General features: G+C 40.0%; 1 protein-coding gene across 1 annotated transcript; it reads left to right on the forward strand.

The window, feature by feature from the left end:
* Positions 1-424: 424 nt before the first annotated feature.
* Positions 425-21085, forward strand: LOC106576815 (rab11 family-interacting protein 2). The gene is made up of 6 exons (XM_014154254.3): positions 425-635; positions 1179-1824; positions 8279-8691; positions 8815-9184; positions 10409-10472; positions 12998-21085. Exons 2-6 carry the CDS (start codon positions 1472-1474, stop codon positions 13223-13225), a joined length of 1428 nt encoding a protein of 475 aa, XP_014009729.1. The 5' UTR covers positions 425-635; positions 1179-1471; the 3' UTR covers positions 13226-21085.
* The last annotated feature ends 473 nt before the right edge of the window (positions 21086-21558 follow it).

Here is a 21558-nt window from a genome sequence, read left to right on the forward strand (position 1 = left end):
ATTGCAGAGATTTGGGGGTGTGAATCATAAAGACATAATTTCAACCTTCTACATCTACCTCGTTTTAATTAATTACTGCAAATTACTATATGCTTAGGCTTCACTCCTCTAACCAAAAACTTGATTTGTAGAGCAATTTCGCATTCATTTAGCGTTTTCAGCATGAACAAACTCTCCAAATTTAGAAAACTGAATCACTGAATCAAGTGCCTATATACTGTGCCTACATGAGTATCACACGGATATGTTTTACCTGCTTTTTCAAAAAATACACATTCTTCTTCCATGGTTTGGACTTTTTTCTGGTTATGAACAAAGTCTGTGTAATCTACTGTGTACGTAGGGCAGGCACAACTTGTATGACACATTAAAGATAAGGCGCGTGCTCCTGAAACATTTAGTTTCCACAGCAACAGAGGAGGAGCTTGAACTTTCACCTGTGATTGTGGCGGATGTAGTAGACCAACAAGGAAGTTAGCTAGTTTGGGCTGGTACCGCTAGCTAGCAGGCTGTAAAATAACGAAATTAAGCTTCAATAAATCATTTTGTAATGTGTTATTTGTGAAATATGTCCAACAACAATCGAGTGGATTTACAGGATGGCAACATGTCACAAGTTCTGAGAAAATGACGAGGTACAGTAGTGAGGAAGCTTGTTTCGCTCGCTTGCCAACATCAATGTTCAATCTAATGAACGTCTAGTAATCAATACCACTACTTTGCAACGTTATTATTGTATAATAACCGGTGGTGTGTCACAATATGACAAATGCAACAGAACTGAAGAACATGCTTTTTTGTTGTTGCTGTATATCAAGAGTTATTCAAACCTTTCCCTGTAAAGCTGCCCTCCTGTTTGTTTTCGCTTCAGCCCAGTTATTAATCAGCTAACGTTAGCTAATTGTTAGAATTAGCTAGGTGTGCTAGATTAGGGTTGAGCGAAACCCTAAAGGGCGGTAGGTCTCGAGGAACAGGGTTGGAGAGCCCTGCTGCATAGTTATTTAGTTTACTTCAGCCAAGCTGGAAATGGTGATTGACGTCAGCAGTTTAGCTCGTTAACTAGCTAGCCTGTTTAGCTTCAATCATAGCTAGCTAGCACATCTGTAGTAGATAAGTTATCTAGTCAACCTGCACGACCTCTTACAATGTGTAACTCTTATCTCCCATTTTGCTTTCAGATGACTTGCCTTACAGTGGCCTGGACATTTGTGATATGTTAACGTTAATCACAAAAGACAAGTGTGTAAGATGGACTGAAGGAATTAGTTAGCTGCAGACTTTTGAGATGTTACTAGCTGTACATGTAAATATATGACCAAAAAGCACTGTAAGTTATCTACACCTACATATCACTAATCAACATGGCCCTACAAATAAGTTGTTAATATTTGCATGCTCTGTCATCACTTTTTAAGGTCAATTCACCTGCACATACATTTGAATGACTAACCACACATAAACAGAGCTGATCATGTCGCTAGCAAAGCAGTCACAAACGTGGTTCCCAACTCATGTCCAAGCCACTGTTCTCCAAGCAACTGACCTACAAGCTAAGGGTAAACATGGCACCAACGACGCCTACGCTATCATCCAGCTGGGCAAAGAGAAGTACTCGACATCTGTGGCAGAGAAAACACTCAATCCAGTGTGGAGAGAAGAAGCCTCCTTTGAACTGCCTGGTCTGCTTCTGGAGGGCAATCCAGAAATCTATGAATTATGCCTTATCGTGATGCACAGGTCCCTGGTGGGGATGGATAAATTCCTGGGCCAGAGTACCATCAATCTCAATGATATTTTTGATAACAAGGAGCGAAGGAAAACAGAGTAAGTATCACCAACTAATCAAACTAAATAATGTTTTTCCCTTTCAAGGAAGTTTCAGAACAAAAGTACACAGGGTGTCCGTAGATCCTTAAAAAGTCTTAAACTTCAATGAATTTATCTGATTTAAAGGCCTTGAGTCTTTAAATGTCTTAAATTCTGTTTCAAGAGTCTTAAATGTGACAGAACTGACTACAGTGTTCCCGTTATGTTGCGCTGCTGCGTAATTGTTGCCACCGTGGTAAAAATAAAAACAATTGAACATCAAATAATACTCGAGGCACACTTTCAAGATGTTAAAGCTTTCCACCTCTGTGCGCCATTTCAGATGGACTAGCTGACTTTTTTATGTCTTACTTTGCACTGCAAAAAGTCAGTCTAGGCATAGAAACCATAAATTACTTGGTAATAGGAAATGCATTTATTTCTATGACAGAATTAAAAAGCAATTTTGGACAGACCAATGTAGATATTTTCCAATACATGCAACTTAAAAGTTTCATATCACGAAATTATGATTTGAAATATTTTGGACATCAGAGCAGTCTGGAGGGAATACTATTTGAGTCAGAAAATTATATGTATATGATGATAAGATATACAAAACCTCGCAGAGAGCCTATCCAACTGACAATCTCTTAGAAAAAAAGAAAAGAGAGAACTATTGGAACCAAGACTTAAAAAGAACTGATATTGGCACAAGATGAAGGGAATGTTGGAACATAAGTAATGAAATTACAGTTAACGAAAGTTTGCGCTTAATCCAGTATAAACTAATGTAGAAAATGTGTTATACAAGAGACAAATTCTACAGCACAGCGGCAGAGTCATGTCTTAAGTGTAAAACTAGCAGTGACTCAATAATCTATGCCTTCTGGGAATGCTATAAAACAAATGTTATGGGCAGAGTTACAATGTTGGCTGTCAGAAGTATTACAATGTACATTTAATTTTAATCCGTCTGTCTGCATATTTATTTCAAGACATGGCACATGAGGGTGCAGTGAGATACCCAATGGGTTGGACGATCCTTTTCTCGTCAATCATCTTGGAGAAAATGATACTTAACAGGAAATCCACCAATCCTCCATTGTTACGACAATGGAAAGGTCAAATGCTTTATTATCTAAATGTTGAAAGTAGGTGGGTGACAAAATGGTGCACTTTGAGGCCATGTGGCGGAGAGTAATGCGGGTGCTATAGATGGGGGTGTGAGCAGGTGGGTCTGGGCAGGTGTAATGTCATTGATGTTTGTGCACATCTGTATGCTGCTGTTTTTTTATGTGTATGTTTTGTATTGTTAAAAAAAAAAAAAGCCCTCCCGCTTAGCTACCTCGGTTTGAAGGATAGCCATTTGATATCTGATTCACTGATTGAGAGAAGGACCTTATTGAGCTGACTCAGGTGTTTGAGCAGTGCTGGATCAAAAACCTGCACACCCAGTGGCGAGGCTCTCTAGATCAAATCAAATTTTATTTGTCACATGCGCCGAATACAACCGGTATAGGCCTTACAATGAAATGCTTACTTACAAGCCCTTAACAATGCAGTTTTAAGAAAAAATGAAAGAAAAAGAGCCATCTTCATGGAGAGTTGGCACTGTTTTATACAGTAACAGTGCTGTATATCTTACTTTAAGACATTTTTGTGGTATTGTAATGGTATCGAAGGCAAAATTCTAAAACGCTTAGAGTTTGTGATCTAGCTAATGATTAGCCCATTGGGGTAGCCTAAACAAATGCAGATGAGCCACCCCATCCTTCAGTCAATTATAGCCTAGCCACTATGCCACAAATCCGTTAAGCTACAGGAGAACGCACATTGCTAAAATAGCGCACCTGCCTGATAATATGAGCCATCTAGGCTATAGCCTATGGGGAAGGAACCAGCCCTGAAAATACAACTTTTTCCCAACATGGGCTCATTTCTGGAGGGAAATATTAGCAGGTGTGTGGCGTGCACAGACCTCAAAATTGGTATTAAATTGCATTCCAAGTGGCATTAAAGGTCTTAAAAAGTCTTAAATTCAATTTCATGGACCCTGCAGATACCCTGAGTACAGTACAACTGTATAACTGTTAAATAGGAAATTTGTCTTCTGCTCTGATCTCAACCCCACACTCACAAACACACCGGCCACAAAGATGCCCTAGTCACATTGAACAGTGCTAGGCCTTTGGTTCCCTACTTCTCTGTTTGATGTTTCAGGAACAGCAAAGAGTAGGAAAGAGGGTGGATTTGCAGAACGGTCTTGTTCGTTCATGTTATGTGGCTAAACTGCAGAAATACCATTGAACATGTTCATATTTCGGAATATGATTCAGAGAGTAGGGTAGACTAGCCTAGATCACCTGATGTTGTGGGGAAAATGGTCACACACAGAGAGTATGTGGTCAGCTTTCCACATGTTTTTATGCGGGCATAATTGTACAAATAAAGATTCTTAAATTCAAAACCACCTCCATTTCGCCACTTTAGCCTAGGTCCAAAGTTTGGCCCCAAACAGAGGTTGCCAGTACATCTGTCTTGTTGTGACATAGGCTACGCCATTGTGTTCGTTGAAAAATGGGCTTTGTTGATAATGAATCAAGAGGTTAGTCTTTTGAGAATAGGCTGCCATTCATGGTGTAATTGAGTTGACTTGGGTGCAGTCTTTGTAGTTGGTGAACTAGTCCAGCGAGAACAGCAGTGAACAGGCTATCAGATTATTTCTGTGTCTTGTCACAGCGGAGGTGCTAATACAGCAAACTGTTCCACCTCAATTCCAGTAATCACACAATTAACAAATGTCCTTGCTTATTCTTGCCTTATACTGGAATTGATGGTAAACTGGCATTTACGGACATGGCATCGGCTGAATGTTGTGGTGTGTCCCTTTGGGTATTAGCTTATGTTAAATGAATGTGGTGGAGCTGGCCAGACATGTCTTGTTACTAATTCTGATTCAAATTATAATCGTTTTTCCAGTGGTGTGAATGTATGGAGAAAAACACTACACCAGCTCCACCCAATCCAGGCCGCTACATAAAGTTATTTTTGGCTGTGTAGAATTACCATTGCACAAATTGTTGTAGTTAGCTAGGCCTACATGATGAGAAGCCTAAGCCTACGTTCTGCTCAGAGGAACAGGAACATAGTTTGGAGGATCTGGTGTCAATTAGCCATCAGTACATTTCATCACGCAAACACATTACCACACTTCCTCTTTACCCGCTAGTTGGGGTGAATTGCGATATGTCATAATCAACTGTTGATGGTTGTATTTATTTAAGGTGCCAGAGCTGATGCACCTCCAGGGTTTGCAGTTATTCAAGTACAGAGCTGTTGTGGAGATGTCAATGGACTGGAATTTAGTCATCAACACAACTGACTTGCATAGAATGAGCCAGAGGCCTAAGCCTACTCTTGTGCTACCATATCCATATACTGGAGCAGTTCCAGGTTTGCTAGCTAGCTGTGTCCGTTCGCTGTGTTTTCAAGCAGACGCATGGGGAGGAGAGTCCATCTTGACATCGGAGTAGGCAGCCCCTAATTATCGCACACCTGTGTTTGTTGATTGTGAGGAGTTTCCCAGCGGTCTGGGTAGAGTGGGAGTATTGTGGTTCCAGGCAGAGGGAGGTTTATCTTGGCCTTGACACCCATGTGAAGTACAGGGCTGGCCCCCTCTCAGCAGCATGCTGTGTGGCTCTTAGATCATGCTCCGGAGGACAGAGACCACTACTATGGGAATTAGACTAGCTCGACCAAGAGAGGCCCATGCCATGGCGGTTCTTTGGCCACTCAGTCTGAGGACAGTTTAGGGCAAAAAATATAATCCCTGTCCACCTTCTGTCCACTTTTCCCATGACAGAAGTAGGCTAAAGCTTGGACAGTCAGAGGTGGTGCTCATTAAGGAATTGTGGAATTTGCCAGAACACCTATGCTGTTTGAGAGGTGGTTTAAATGTTGACTTTGTATTTTGAGTGAGGTTTCTTCTTAGTTCTACATTTCTGCAATCAACATACCCTTGGTTTGTATGAACTAGGCCTAGGATACGGAGAAGCCGTCATTCTCATTAGCATGTATGAGTTGCGTGGTTGTCTTGCACCATTGCCTTTGTAATTTCCCAATTGCTTGTCATAGCAGTTCTGAACAAAGGCCAGATTTGTGCAAATGTCACCCCTTTTTCTCACAGCGAAGGCATCAATCGTATTACTTCCAGCAGGCGAAGCAAAGAGGTTAAACAAACAGGAGCAGAATGGCCTCGACGAACAATATTATTCAACATTCTTTTCGAGATTCAGACCATCACAGTTTGCAGGGAATTATGTTTATCCCTCATATCAAATCACGTTTTATTTGTCACATGCGCCGAAAACAGCAGCTGTAGACCTTACAGTGAAATGCTTACTTATAAGCCCTTAACCAACAATGCTTTAACGAGTTTTAAGAAAAGTAAGTGTTAAATAGAAAATAAAAGTAACAAATAATTAAACAGCAGCAGTAAAATAACAATAGCGAGGCTATATACAGGGGGTACCGGTACAGAGTCAATGTGCGGGGGCACAAGTTAGTCGAGGTAATTTAGGTAATATGTACATGTAGGTGGAGTTAAAGTGACTGCATAGATAATAAACAGAGAGTAGCAGCACCGTTAAAGAGGGGTCTGGGTAGCCTCTAATATGCATTTTCAGGGAGGCAAAAAGCTTCCAATGACGTGGCCTGTGGATTTATTTGAAGTGAAATTGGGGGGTTCCACCACAGACATTTTACCCTAGTCATTTTTTTAATACATAATGGTTGTGGCTATTCCACAGGGAAATGTGTCGGACACTGAAACTGTTTTTGGTCCCCACTCTACTAATTTCTTCAAAATAAAGCAGCTCCATTCAGTTACACTACTCCAAGTTTATCATTTTAAAAGGCTAATTAATCATTAGAAAACCCTTTTGCAATTATGTTAGCACAGCTGAAAACTTTTGTTCTGATTAAAGAAGCAATGAAACTGTCCTTCTTTAGACTAGTTGAGTATCTGGAGCATCAGCATTTGTGGGTTTGATTACAGGCTCAAAATGGCCAGAAACAAAGAACTTTCTTCTGAAACTCCTCAGTCTATTCTTGTTCTGAGAAATGAACGCTATGCCATGCGAGAAATTGCCAAGACGCCTCACAGGTCTTCAACTGGCAGCTTCATTAAATAGTACCCACAAAACACCAGTCTCAACGTCAACAGTGAGGAGGCTGGCCTTCTAGGCAGAATTGCAAAGAAAAAGCCATATCTCAGACTGGCCAATAAAAGATTAAGATGGTCGAAAGAACAGACACTGGACAGAGGAACTCTGCCTAGAAGGCCAGCATCCGAAGTCACCTCTTCACTGTTGACGTTGAGACTGATGTTTTGCGGGTACTATTTAATGAAGCTGCCAGTTGAGGATTTGTGAGGCGTCTGTTTCTCATACTAGACACTCTAATGTACTTGTCCTCTTGCTCAGTTGTGCACCGGGGCCTCCCACTCCTCGTTCTATTCTGTTTAGAGCCAGTTTGCACTGTTCTGTGAAGGGAGTAGTACTCAGCGTTGTACGAGATCTTCAGTTTCTTGCCAATTTCTCGCATGGCATAGCCTTCATTTCTCAGAACAAGAATAGACTGATGGGTTTCAGAAGAAAGTTCTTTGTTTCTAGCCGTTTTGAGCCTGTAATCGAACCCACAAATGCTGACGCTCCAGATACTCAACTAGTCTAAAGAAGGCCAGTTTTATTGCTTCTTTAATCAGAACAACCGTTTTCAGCTGTGCTAACACAATTGCGAAAGGGTTTTCTATTGATCAATTAGCCTTTTAAAATGATAAACTTTGATTAGCTAACACAACGTGCCATTGGAACACAGGAGTGATGGTTGCTGATAATGGGCCTCTGTTCGCCTATATAGATATTCCATAAAAGAATCTGCCATTTCCAGCTACAATAGTCATTTCTACACTGTATTTCTGATCAATTTGATGTTATTTTAATTAATGGACCAAAAAAATTGCTTTTCTTTCAAAAACAAGGACATTTCTAAGTGTCCCCAAACTTTTGAACGGTAGTGTATGTACTCTCAGATTTCTGTATTGTTCCTTTAATGATAGTTTTCACCTCCAAATGGATGCAGCATATCACCTTGAAGAAAATTAGAATTAGAATTTAGATGCATTAAATAATAGGCCTATATTTTCCACAGATTTTTAAACCACTTTACACCAATATTGGAAAACATACATTTTAGTATTCATTTAAAAATTAATACATTGCCATGACAAACGTAAATGAATTCAGAATAAAAACATACATTTATTTTTAACTTGTTGAAAATGCTCTGTTTTAGCACCCAACAATGGCACCTGATGTTTTCTTTCATCTTTGAATCTTATATTCCTGTATTCATTTAAATGTGCCACATACACAATTTACAGATGGCTAATAATCATCCCTTCTTTTAGCTGGTACTCTTTGGACTCCAGGCCAGGGAAGAAGAGGAAGGAGAGAGGGAAGATCCAGGTCGGCATTCAGTTCATGAGGAACAACATGACGGCCAGCATGTTTGACCTCTCTGTAAAGGACAAGCCCCGCTCGCCCTTCACCAAACTCAAGGACAAGATGAAGGGGCGCAAGCACGACGGTGGTCTCTCCGACACCACCTCAGCCATCCTGCCCCGCTCCGCCATGTGTGACTCGGAGACCCTTCGCCAACCCAGTGCTTCTGACCATCAGCCCCAGCCCCAGCCAGAGCCCAAGATCAAGAGACACCTACTGGCCGGCTCCCATACGCTCTCTGCAGCCCGCTCCATGTCTGACCTCATTGGCACTCACTTCCGCCCCAAGCTGGACTCTAGAAACTCCATGGAACAGCTGGGTAAGGACAGCAGCTTCCTCTAGTATTAGGCCTATTTTAGTATTTACTTGTATTAGCCTACCTGTACCATCTTTCTTTGTCTGTGATTAGTATTGTTTCAGGTAAATTGTTTGTGTTTCACAGAGAAAGAGAGTGGTGCCGCCCCTCACAGGCGCTCCCAGGGCGAGGTGCCAGGCTACCAGGACAGCGAGGGGCACGGTGATCCTTTTACTCATATCAGCGACGGCCTGCCGCAGAAGTACGCCACCCTCCCACGCAACCGCAACCCGTTCGAGGGGGAGCAGGGCCAGCTGTGGGACCGAGGGGAGAAAAAGGAGAAGAAGGAGAAGGTCAGCCTGCTGGAACGTGTGACTGGGAAGAAGGAGGGACGCAAGACCAACAACGGGGGGCGTTCGGGCAGCTCTGGAGACCTGCGCTCAAGCAACCCCTTCAGCAGCGACTCTCAGGGCGACACCCAACCAACCAACCCCTTCCTCTCACACTACAAAGGAAGGTAAAGCTTTTCACGTCCACACCACCACGTTTGGTATCCAAGCCAGGGTCATGTTCATTAAGAAGCACCAAACGGAAGAATACAAACTGAAACCGGTAGGGACTACCTCCAATAAGAAACGTTCATTTTCAACCAAAAAATGACAACTCTTTCAATTGTGTGCCCTAATGACCACAACCTAATGAACACAACAGATGCACATGTATTGCACAGTATTCCAGATCCCTTAGAATAGTTTCGTTAGAAGACTTACAAAGCTGAATGGATTTTGCGGTCAGTTAGCTAACGTTTGATCGCCTGGCTTATTCAGGACTTGCTAGGTAGCTAATACAACTAGACCTTCCACTACAAAACATTGCAACATGCTTTCAGAAAACGAACACAGTTTAACTGAATCGGTACCTTTCGAAGCAGTTTCACCGGACCAATTATATCAAGTTCCTGTGTTGCACTTATGTAGTGTCAACCATAATGCCTTCCCATATTGATCATTTATATATCAGCAGTAGCTTATAGCTGTTATCCACATTCTTGTTTATCATAGTATAAAGATGCCATTATTGGCTCTTAAGAGAAGCTGTGCTTGATAACAGGCCCCTCTGAGCCACACTGAGATCTGCCACAGAGATAAACCAGAATATTAACCACTTAGGCCTATCTTACTGTATGCACTAGTCCATCATCTCAAAGATGCACTATCCCGAAATCGCTCCGCATTTCCTGGTTTCTAAAATTCGAATAGTTTGTCTAATTTCAGTTTTTGTGACAAACAAGCAAGTATAGCGTAGAGAATCGTTGTACCACCTAAACCGCTGTGAAATGTATTTTTCATAACTGAAAGTATTGTATTTTCAGCTGTTTGAAGCTAGTGTACAAAAACGAAAGTAAAAAATGCAAAAACAAAACTTAAGAACGCGAAGCATAGAAATATTGCACATAGAACAGATCTAATGCGTCTTAGACTTGCTTTCAATGAGAATGACAGATCTATAACTCACATTTCTATGTGAATTTGGTAGGGTCGCCCAAAAAGTTACATATTGCAGCTTTTAACAGCTACAACCATACACTATCTCTGTGGTCATTTAGGTTGAAGGCAGATGATACATGGTGGTTGAAAAAAATTGTGGACAGGTTATTGGTAATATAACCTTCAGCCACAGGTAAATATGATTTGATGTGTTTTGATGATTTTGTAATTCAGTGTACATGGATGTTTTGCAGCGATAAAAATCCCACCACAAATGGAGACATCCGAAAGGCAAGAGAGAACCACGGAAAGAAAAATGTAAGAGATCATACCTTGTACACTTTTTGTGAACTAATCTCAAAGAAAATGAGGAGGGGGGGGGACAAGAAGGGGGAAAAAACAAACTAGAACTATGCTTTTTTTGGGGGGGACTTGTTCTGAGGTTCAGAACACCACTGACTTTTAATTGAGTAGCTCTCCCAGATCTCACTTGACATTGCAGCTGGTGATGTTGGTCTCTGAACTGCTGTCTGTTCCGTCTTTGACAGTTCACTATGAGTGTCATTAAACTAACGAACAGCTGAAAACAGCGGTCATCATCTGATCGGCTCATCATTTGAAACAGTGTGAAGTTTCGGTCTCTAAGGTCAGGTGAAGTACTATTATATCGTACTGGTACCATAATTGGAACACTTTTTTTTTTTTCTTTTTTGGGGGGAGAAATCTGTATGAGATTTGTCATTGGTTTGATGTTGTTTTTTGCCACCTTAGTTTTGTCACCCACCCCCCACCCCCACCCAAAGACAAATAAGAAAAAAACGCTCTCATGGTGCTTAATTCTAGTAGTCGCTGGCCATTACACTGCAGAATTAGTATTAACATGGTAAGAGAGCAGCGTCCAAAGTGATGTTGAAATGAGAAACGGATGCTGATAATGGCTTTCCTCACCTCTCCTTGTGGGTGTTGAGGAGTTGTCTTAACCACATGTGCCCCCTCCATACTCTGCACTAGCACAAATGAACTGGCAGTTCCATTTCCTCTCCTTTCAGGCCCTAGCTAATTAACCAGTGAGGGAGGAGGGGAGGATAGTGAGAGATTTTAAAGAACGGAGCTTTTAAATTCTCAAAGCAGAGCTCATTAGAAGCAGTAATGAGACAACTGGAGAATGCCAAGTGGGCTCGCCTTATCTCCTCCTCACTGCTGATCGCGGAAAAATTGTCAGTACTTTGGTAGTTCATGGTCATTTCCAGGCCTCTGTCACCAGCCACTACAGCTCCCAGCTGTGTAGCTTTATATCATGTCTGGGTTTTTTGGCATGTGTGTAATGGACACAATTGCTCATAGAGTATAATGAAACTGAGCTGGTAACTTGATTCATGTTAGGAAAGTCTCTCAGCGGAATTGGTTGTCTTTATGACTTGTCACCTCTTCATTTTCTCTGTTAGCGCAAAAGGCCTATTTCTCAGTATATTTTCACTTTGTCTCCAAATAACATATTCACTTCCCCAGTAAGCAGTTGATACACCCCCACTAACAACACCTGTTTTTCTCTGACTGAAAACGTGAGGCACGTTGCTAAGCTACTTTCAACTTTGGCTGCCCAGAAAATGACAACAAAATAACTTGAAGCGTACCTAGGATGGACCGCAGCACACCTAGCATGTCCACATACCATTGAAAACAGTGGAAATGAAAGTGCTGGCATGTTTAGTGTGATCCCTGCCTTAGTCTTCTTTTGTTTGGACATAAACTCTAGGGATCCTCACGTTTGAGTTCCTTTGTTTGTCATAATAGGAAGAGTTACAGTAAATATGGTCCGGCACTTGGTCTTCTTAACGTCGTAGACACCGCACAGCGATGGCAGCTTGGTTTGGGCACAGGGAGGGGAATGGGACTAAGTGTAGTATTTTAAACAAGTTGATGGCTTTGCTGCTGTATCTGCCTGGCGGAACCATGTCCATTGTTGAAGCGATAACATGGTTCCTCATTAAAAAAAAAAAGCTTACAGCTCCTCTCGTCCCTCCATAATGGGATCGGCACAGACTGTGATGCACCCGGTCCTCTAAAGAACAAACTCAACCAAAATAGTTTGGTTGCATCTTTCTTTTCTTGTTCATTAGTCTGACCTTTTTATTCCGGAAATATGCACTTTGCCGTTTCCAGGCAGCTTCCAATTTTTTGGGTCTTAATTACTGTTTACGGCGTGGTTTCATTTTAATGTGAAGCTCTTGTCTGCCAGCTGGTCAAGGTCTCTGTCTAGGCTGGCTTGAGAGGAGGAAATGTGCTTTAAGATTTAAAGAGGTAATGGGGGTTGAGGGCTTTATTTTCTAGAACTGATACTGAAACAACACATTAGATTCCATGCCACAGGATTCCTGATTGTTCGAGCAATCTATGAGTTTCTGTTGAACACTATTGAACACTTGATCAGATCAAACACCTGAAGTGAAATGCAATGGCAGCGACAGTGCTAACAAACTGTGGAGTGACGTCTTATCACAGCCTCTCAATTAGTCCTGATTCCCACCAGGTTATACGAGCTGAACACGTGCGGCCGTGACGTAGTTTGTGTCGTTTTTCTAACACCTTTAATTTGGCAGTATTACGAGGGATTCCCTGGCCTAGCCTACCTTCTGTCTTTCTTTAGATCATCTTAAGCACAAATTTACCTTTTGCATTAGTTTTTTTCTACTCCTACCATCTGTACTGTATACTACTCATTGAAAACAACTGTCTCGGGAATTGTCTCGTATCGCAAGACGCGTTTGGAGAAATAAACTTTATTTTGTAAATGGCGCCATCAATGTTGAAGTCGTCACAATGTCTGTGGTTTGCACCCGCAGGAGACAATGCAGACGAGCGTGGCTTCCTATAGCAACTTATCTTTCGACGAGGTGGTGCAGGAGCTCATCAAGCAGAAGGGGGTGGTGAAAAAGAAGGACGCGCATATCCGTGAACTGGAAGACTACATTGATAACCTGCTGGTGCGCGTTATGGAGGAGACGCCGAGCATCCTACGGACACCCTACGAGCCCAAGAGGAAAGCGGGGAAAATCTCCAAAAAGAACTAGTGTCGAGGTAGATTTAGGGTCCCAACGATATGCTCTTGTTTCAGTGAGGGCCCATCCTAGCCATTGAGAAATGTATTGTGGGTATAGAGCAAAAATGAAGAGGGGATTGACCCATGCCAAATCACCATTTTCATTTTCATTTTTTTTTTAATTATAGGTTTTGCATGCTTTGATTTGAGTTTACACCAGTTTCCCCAACAATTTTATCGGGAAGTGAAGTACACCCGACTACATAAATATCTGACATTTTGACTTGCATTTTAACAAACCCCATGGCTTTCCCATAATTATAGAAATACTAACCTGTGAATCAGTTGCTGTATGGTGATCCACTCATCCTTTTTATTATTATACCTCTTGCTCTGTTCTTTGCATGACATTCCTTTGTTTTTCATATTCGGCCGAATTGAAAGAATGTGAAATTACATAATGTCTCACAAATCCATCAGAACACCTTAGCAGAGACCAGTGGGATAAGAAACAAACTAGTGGGGTTATGCCATGCGTGACAGTTTCTCCAAGGTGTACAAGTTTTCCCAATAGTGTATACAATAGACCTGTGCACTTTCACACACATATAACATGAGGAGAAACAGACAGCTTCTGAAGCTGTTGTGTGCACATGGAACCACCAAGCTAGATTTGCGTTTTAACACAAAGGCCATACAAACGTAATTAAATGTTTAACGGATGGCCCTCTTCACTTCACGTAAAAAAAAAAAAATATTTAAAAAAAATTAAGATTAAGTCCTACTGAAAAAATTGCATGTTTCGATCAAAATAATGTCCCCCCCCCCCACTCCCCAAGAGGCTAAAATCACTTCATTAGGTCGCTAGGTGTTGAACTAAGGTTGCTGTAGTATTTTAAAGGGATTATCTAGTACATTTGTATACTTTCTAGCTAGCAATTCTAAAAGTAGCACTCACAAGCCAAAAGTGGTCCCCGAAAATGGCCTACTATGTCTCTCGCTCTGCTGTGGGTGCATCGTGTGCATCTTGCTAGCTGTCATTCATATGGCGAGGTGCTAAAGTGAATTTGTTGAACTCGTGCTGCTAGGGGGGAAATGGTGTAGCACAGTATAAAGAAAAACTAGGGATTTCATGGCTAATTGAGGTAAAACAGTAATTCTGAAAATAGATTATGCATGTATAAACTACTCATTGACACATCCATTCCAAAGTGGGAGGTTTAAAAAATGATTTAATAATAGGGGCTACTTATTTTTGGTTTGTTTCGGCTTGCTCGCCTCACTTTAAAAAAATATATATATATCTATTAAATGTTTAATAGAATACGTATGGCCTTAGTATTAAAATGTACCAAACACTGAGTGTTAACTTATCACACTTGTGTAAAAAAAAAAGAAGAAAAGTACATCGTTTATTGAATAGGGTTTGATGTGCTAATTTGAATAGAGCCGTAATGACTGTTTACACTTCAGACCAAGACGCAGGATTATCACACAAACTCTACAATCAGCCAATAGGCCCTTTACACGCCTCTTACTGTAGGCAAGGATTGTGTTGATATACTGGAGGTGTGAATACAATGTTATCGCCTGTCTGTGACATTTTGGCGTTAGGATGGTTTGGACCTATCTCTTGACATTTGCCATCTTCGTACAAAATTATATTATTTAAAGTTACTTTTATGAGGGTAGGTATTAAGCACTACTGAATTCTTACTCAAGGCATTGCATATCCAAACACAGATCTGAAAACAATGTGACACTGCATTCTAACTTTGACCTTCCAGTGAAAACAAAAAAATAGGTAAACACTGTATTCTCTCTGGTCAATTTGATGATATAGAATGTCTCGGCATCGTGCAGGTGCAGAATGTGATTGAGTGTAGGCAACTAAAGACACTGCTATTGAAGCCTCCTCAGTATTTACACCAAAGTGAATTCATTCAAAGAGCTGCCATTGTCCATCATATCATCATATCAACATATCAACTCTGAAGTCATTGCTTTTGGGTTTGTTATTTCAGTTTTTTTTATTTTTATCATAAGCTAGGTTTCCATCCAATTAGCGACAGATTTTCATTTGAATATTCAAAAATGTGCATAAAAACAATATGCGTGTTTTCCCACCAGAGATGTTTCCATCAAATTGACTTGTTGCGGATAAATGGCTCTGCGTGATGACGTAATGCACATAAAAACACATTTGGTGGTTAAAAGTTAAATGGGTTTCCATCGCATTTTCAACTCCACTGATAGATTTCTCACAAAACAATGGTGTGTTTATACACCGAGTGTGCCCACTCTGGTTTTGGAACATGCACTCTAGCCAACGGCTCACAGATCCAGTGTGGGTACAGCATACATCAGGGATGGGCAACTTTGATTGCGATCAAAACATTTGTGGTTCCCCTCTTGACAGCGGTGATACATTTGTGTGATTCTACACATTTTGCCATGGGGTGTAGAGAAAATGTTGCAGTTTAAAAGCAGGTTTGCTGCAATTCTACACATTTTGCCATGGGGCGGAGAGAAATGTTTGCAGTTTTTAATATGATATGAGTGCGACTAATTAAATCAATGGGGACCCCCGGCCAGTAATTTGACCATGATAAGTTTGCCAAGTTAGCTGGCCGCGAAATGATCTAATCAACTTTTTCTTTCTGCTGACATGGGTTAATTGACTATCAGTGACTGACATAATAAGAGAGAAACTGATGCACAACCAAGTTGCACCTTGTATTCTACTAGTCTAACTCGCAACAGTAAATTGAGACTCCGACTGAGTTCCTAAAACGTTTTAGCGAAAGTTGCCCGTCCCTGGCCTACAGGAGATTATGGACAAAATCATGTCACCAGAATAAGACCCTCGCTATTTATTAAAAAGGAGAATCAAGCTCATCACCTTGCACTTTCACCACCCTGTGAAGTTCCTCATAATTTATTTCATCTGTAGCCTAATAAACTGCATGCTTTCCCAACGAGTCATAGTGGGAGGACCACACATTCCATCGCGTGACTCCAAGTTTACCTCGGTATGATGGTTATTATATCAGTATTTGCGCATAAGAGTTTCCTCCGACCTTTCTCGCATAATTAATTTAACCGACAAAAAGATCCCACCTTGTCTTACGTATTTTGTTTTGTCGACATTTGAAAAGTTTACCGACAAATGTTCTGTTTCCATCAAGCCTGTCGTGCCATTTTTTTTTTTATCCAACATGTAATTTACTCGCATGAAAAGGTTGGATGGAAACCTGGTTACTGACCCGTGATGTATTTGTACAAAAATAAGTATAAACCATTGTTCAAGTAGTTCTAGCTTTACTTTACCGGTACTGGTAAGTGCAATAATCATAATTTATCGACATGTTTAATTTTCAATTGGTGTCCATCTACACATTCTCTACATTTAAAAAAAATCATTATATTGTGTACTCAAGTCGAACATGTCTGAATTACATCCGTTCGACACTTGTGATCTGTCATTGTCTACAGAGAAAAATGTCATTCCATTAGGTACAAGTGGTTCAGTTTGTAGATTTACTGATTCTTGTTTGAATTATTTGAAGGAAATAGAATCAAGGTGCGTAGCTACATAGTAATGCATTTGCTGGCTGAGTTTGTTTATTTTGTTAAAATGTTAGCCGTAGCACTTTGTTCCATCAATGAGCAGTGTAATTGCTTTCCAGAAAGGTTATTGGTAATATTTTACTAGTAATACACTGTACTAACTTAACACATCTACAAATCAAACTATCAGTACAGATTTTAACAAGGGCCTATGTTAACCTGTTGTAAAAAAAAAAAATATATATATATATATATATATATATAAACATTTGACTTTTTGTATGTTTTGCTAAATAATTTGTCATACAGCCTTCATACTGTCCAAAGCATGGCCAAATATATAATGACAGTTTTATGAGATATGTTACCATAAATAGTTCTATGACAGCATAACAAACAGTATCAGCTTGTCAAAAAACAGACCACTCTCATTTTAAGTTTGTCTCCATGGCATTTTGCTTCAATAACAACACTGTTATGACAAAAATATTTGTTCTACACATCTTACACAAATTCTGCTATGACCTTTGGTTAAGTATCAATGTACAGTACCAGTCAAAAGTTTGGACACCTACTCAGGGTTTTTCTTTATTTTATCTTTGTAATAGTGAAGACATAACTATGAAGTAACACATATGGAATCATGTAGTAACCAAAAAAGTGTTAAACAAATCAAAATATATGTTATATTTTAGATTCTTCAAAGTAGCCACCCTTTGACTTGATGATAGCTTTGCACACACTCTTGGCATTCTCTCAACCAGCTTAATGTGGTAGTCACCTGAAATGCATTTAAATTAACAGGTGTGCCTTGTTAAGTTAATTTGTGGAATTTCTTTCCTTAATGTTTTTGAGCCAATTTAGTTGTGTTGTGACAAGGTAGGGGTGGTATACAGAAGATAGCCCTATTTGGTAAAAGACCAAGTCCATATTATGGCAAGAACAGCTCAAATAAGCGAAGAGAAACAACAGTCCATCATTACTTTAAGACATGAAGGTCAGTCAATCTGGAACATTTCAAGAACTTTGAAAGTTTCTTTAAGTGCAGTCGCAAAAACCATCAAGCACTATAATGAAACTGGCTCTCATGAGGACCGCCACAGGAAAGGAAGACCCAGAGTTACCTCTGCTGCAGAGGATAAGTTCATTAGAGTTAACTGCACCTCAGATTGCAGCCCAAATAAATGCTTCACAGGGTTCAAGTAACAGACACATCTCAACATCAACTATTCAGAGGCGACTGCGTGAATCAGGCCTTCATGGTCAAATTGTTGCAAAGAAACCACTACTAAAGGACATCAATAAGAAGAAAAGCTTGCTTGGGCCAAGAAACACGAGCAATGGACATTAGACTGGTGGAAATCTGTCCTTTGGTCTGATGAGTCCAAATTTCAGATTTTTGGTTCCAACCGCCTTGTCTTTGTGAGACGCAGAGTGGGTGAACGGATGATCTCTGCATGTGTGGTTCCTACGTGAAGCATGGAGGAGGAGGTGTGGGGGAGCTTTGCTGGTGACACTGATTTATTTAGAATTCAAGGCACACTTAACCAGCATGGCTACCACAGCATTCTGCAGCGATACGCCATCCCATCTGGTTTGCACTTAGTGGGACTCTCATTTATTTTTCAGCAGGACAATGACCCAACACACCTCCAGGCTGTGTAAGGGCTATTTCACCAAGAAGGAGAGTGATGGAGTGCTGCATCAAATGACCTGGCCTCCACAATCACATGACCTCAACCCAATTGAGATGGTTTGGGATGAGTCAAACCGCAGAGTGAAGGAAAAGCAGCCAACAAGTGCTCAGCATATGTGGGAACTCCTTCAAGACTGTTGGAAAAGCATTCCTCATTCCTCCCGTGTGGCTCAGTTGGTAGAGCATGGTGTTCACTACTGCATGGTGTTCACTACATGATGTTCACTACTGTAAGTCGCTCTGGATAAGAGCGTCTGCTAAATGACTAAAATGTAAATGTAAATGAAGCTGGTTGAGAGAATGCCAAGAGTGTGCAAAGCGGTCATCAAGGCAAAGGGTGGCTACTTTGAAGAATCTGAAGTATTTTCTTATTTGTTTAACACGTTTTTTGGTTACTACATGATTCCAAATGTGTTATTTCATAGTTTTGATGTCTTCTCTATTGTTCTACAATGTAGAAAATAGGAAAAAAATAAAGGAAAAAAATGAGTAGGTGTCCAAACATTTGACTGGTACTGTATGTGTTAAGCATGAAGTCTCCCGCTGTGTCTGGTGTCCTATTTCTGAGTCTACCATTAATGAGTGCTACTGAACTTTCTTAAAACAGTTGTAATGCTTTGTGAAAAGGTTACTTTAAGTAGTTATTACTTACTTATTACTGTAAGTAAGTCAAACGTATTACTGTGTTACCAAAACTTTTTCCCTCTATGAGTTTACTTGCTTTCATGGAGCTAATGTCAGTGATGACAAACATGTCTCACCTAATTAGCGGAAAGGTTACATTCGTCACTTTTTTTTGTTATTTTTCTTTTTGTACAATGTTGTGCCATCTATAGTGTTATATGGTATTTTAGATTAATATGATTGTTACTCAAAGTTGTGCACTTGCTAAGTGTATGGTGACCCCTGTTGTGAACTATGGATACCTCAGAAGTCTAAACCAGTGACAACGCTGAGATGAAGTCACACATATTTTAAACCAACTTTGTTGCTTTTTCCTGTCTTTCTTTTGTTTACTTAAAAAAAAAAAAATTACATTCTAATTTCTGTATTGTATATTTGTATGGGTAAAGTAGGGTAAAATATGGTGAAGTAACTGAATGACCACATATCAAGTCAGGATACAGTCCGATTTTCTAACTGTTTGGATGATACAATCTACATTCCAAAGTGCAATCTCATTGCTGTTTTTTGTTGTTGTTGTAACAAACACCGTTTACTGCAAATCTTCCCAATTCAATCACAATTAACTTGGACATAGAGAATTCAATGGTATTCCATAAAATGCCAAACGCTGCTTTTAATAAAGCTTGTCCTAGCGAACATCAATGAGACACCCCTTTTGTTGTTGTTGTGCCTATTGTGTACACGTTGTTAACCTCTATTACATTTGAGTATTTTTTTGTTGTTGTTGAAACAAAATGTATTTATTCTTGTTAATCTTTACCTAAATCATTGAATGTCATGTAGGCTCCAAAGTGTGCTTTCATTCATTATACTGATATAGTTAGGTTATTATTATTTCTGTTTTTCGTGTTTTTAAAATAGGAGGTTTATCCAGACAAAATACTCCGCTTCTGTTTTTACTATAATTCCCCCCCAAAAAATTACAGAGAACTTTTACATTTATGTCCATGTCCTCCGTGGAGCTTTAGCATTGACTAAATCCTCTGAAGTTGTAATGTGGCGCAGAATTTCTGAGGTGACAGTGACTATGACCAAATTGAAATCTCCAGGAAGAGAAAGCATAATTGATAGCACTGTGTATATCAACACAATGCCTTCATTGTGTTGATATACAGGTAATATTCTAACACTTTCTCCATGAGTTACTTCCATAGCACAACATTGGTGTACTTTTACTTAGTGAATCATTATCACACTGCAGTTAGCTTTCATATCAAATTGCATGTCAATCATCTTTGCTTTATGCAATTTGGACACTTTCTGTTTAGAAAGCCATCACCACAGTGGCTCATATTATAGCACATTTTGAGAAAGAAAATAACAGTATTTGATCAAAGTCCAGATTGATTGTACAAAACTACAGGCAGGAATGTCTCCAAACGCCTATTCTCTGTATGGTGGCAGTGTCACTATACTTTCCGTATACGTTTTTTCCGTAACCGTCGCTGCTGTTAACTAAGGTGGGTGCAAGTTTTCACAAGACTAGCATTTTTTTAATATACTTTATTCAAAAGTTTAGATGTCGGGATGGGTGGGCATATGGGGTTGATGTAAAGATTGGATTGATTAGAAAACTGTTTGATTGTGATACTGAGAAAATATGAATATGGTTTATGTGTTGGTATGCAAGGTATTATTTTGGGAACAACAATGCAGATTATGTAAAATGCAAAGAATGGCACTGCTTGATATGACAGCTTCAAATGCATTCAGTGTATGTATTTATTGTCCATCTCTCTCACACACACACTGTCCCCCCAAAAGCTTATTATTTTGGCATGTGGCATGGATTTACTTACATTAAGGTCTTGGAGTGGAAATGTATTAGGAATTGCCAGTGATCCATTAGATAACAAAATGGGAAGGCACATTGTATTGCTCTTTTCAAATAAATACACTGTACTTATTAAATAAAATACCTGTTTTGGTTTTAATGGATTTATTCATGCTTTATTTTCATGATTATATATTAGACAGTGTTTTTTTCTTTATATAGGCACAAATGAGATATACAGTATGCACCATTCTGAACAAATCATATGGATGAGTGCATACATTTGAATCCCCATAGTCCATTGAATAAAAAAGTAATTTCCCTGCATTCCCTTTCTGTATTAATAGTTCTATACACATTTCAGTATACAATGCAGTACTCAGATTTCATGATTAGAACTGTATTTGTGTTGAGTTTCATGTCCAGCTTTGTTTGCTTACCGTTTGTGGCTCCTTTTTGTTCAGGAGAAATTCCCATGCCTTCCCAGAAAAAAACCCAGAGTGGCGTCGATAGACAATTGTGAGTGGCAAGGCTGCTCGTTAAACCTCCCCCCTAATTTGCTTATGTGTATAAGAAGTGTATGTGAAATGTTTCAGGACAATCAACACTTGTGTTGTTTACGGCCTGGTGCTTTTGT

Source organism: Salmo salar, chromosome 18 (assembly GCF_965601325.2).
Source record: "Salmo salar chromosome 18, fSalSal1, whole genome shotgun sequence".
NCBI lineage: Eukaryota > Metazoa > Chordata > Actinopteri > Salmoniformes > Salmonidae > Salmo > Salmo salar.

Coding starts and splice junctions, on each gene's coding strand:
- LOC106576815 (XM_014154254.3), top strand. CDS start 1,472: ATGTCGCTAGCAAAGCAGTCACAAACGTGGTTCCCAACTCATGTCCAA. Junction 1,825..8,278: donor AAGGAGCGAAGGAAAACAGA/GTAAGTATCACC, acceptor CCCTTCTTTTAG/CTGGTACTCTTTGGACTCCA. Junction 8,692..8,814: donor AAACTCCATGGAACAGCTGG/GTAAGGACAGCA, acceptor TGTGTTTCACAG/AGAAAGAGAGTGGTGCCGCC.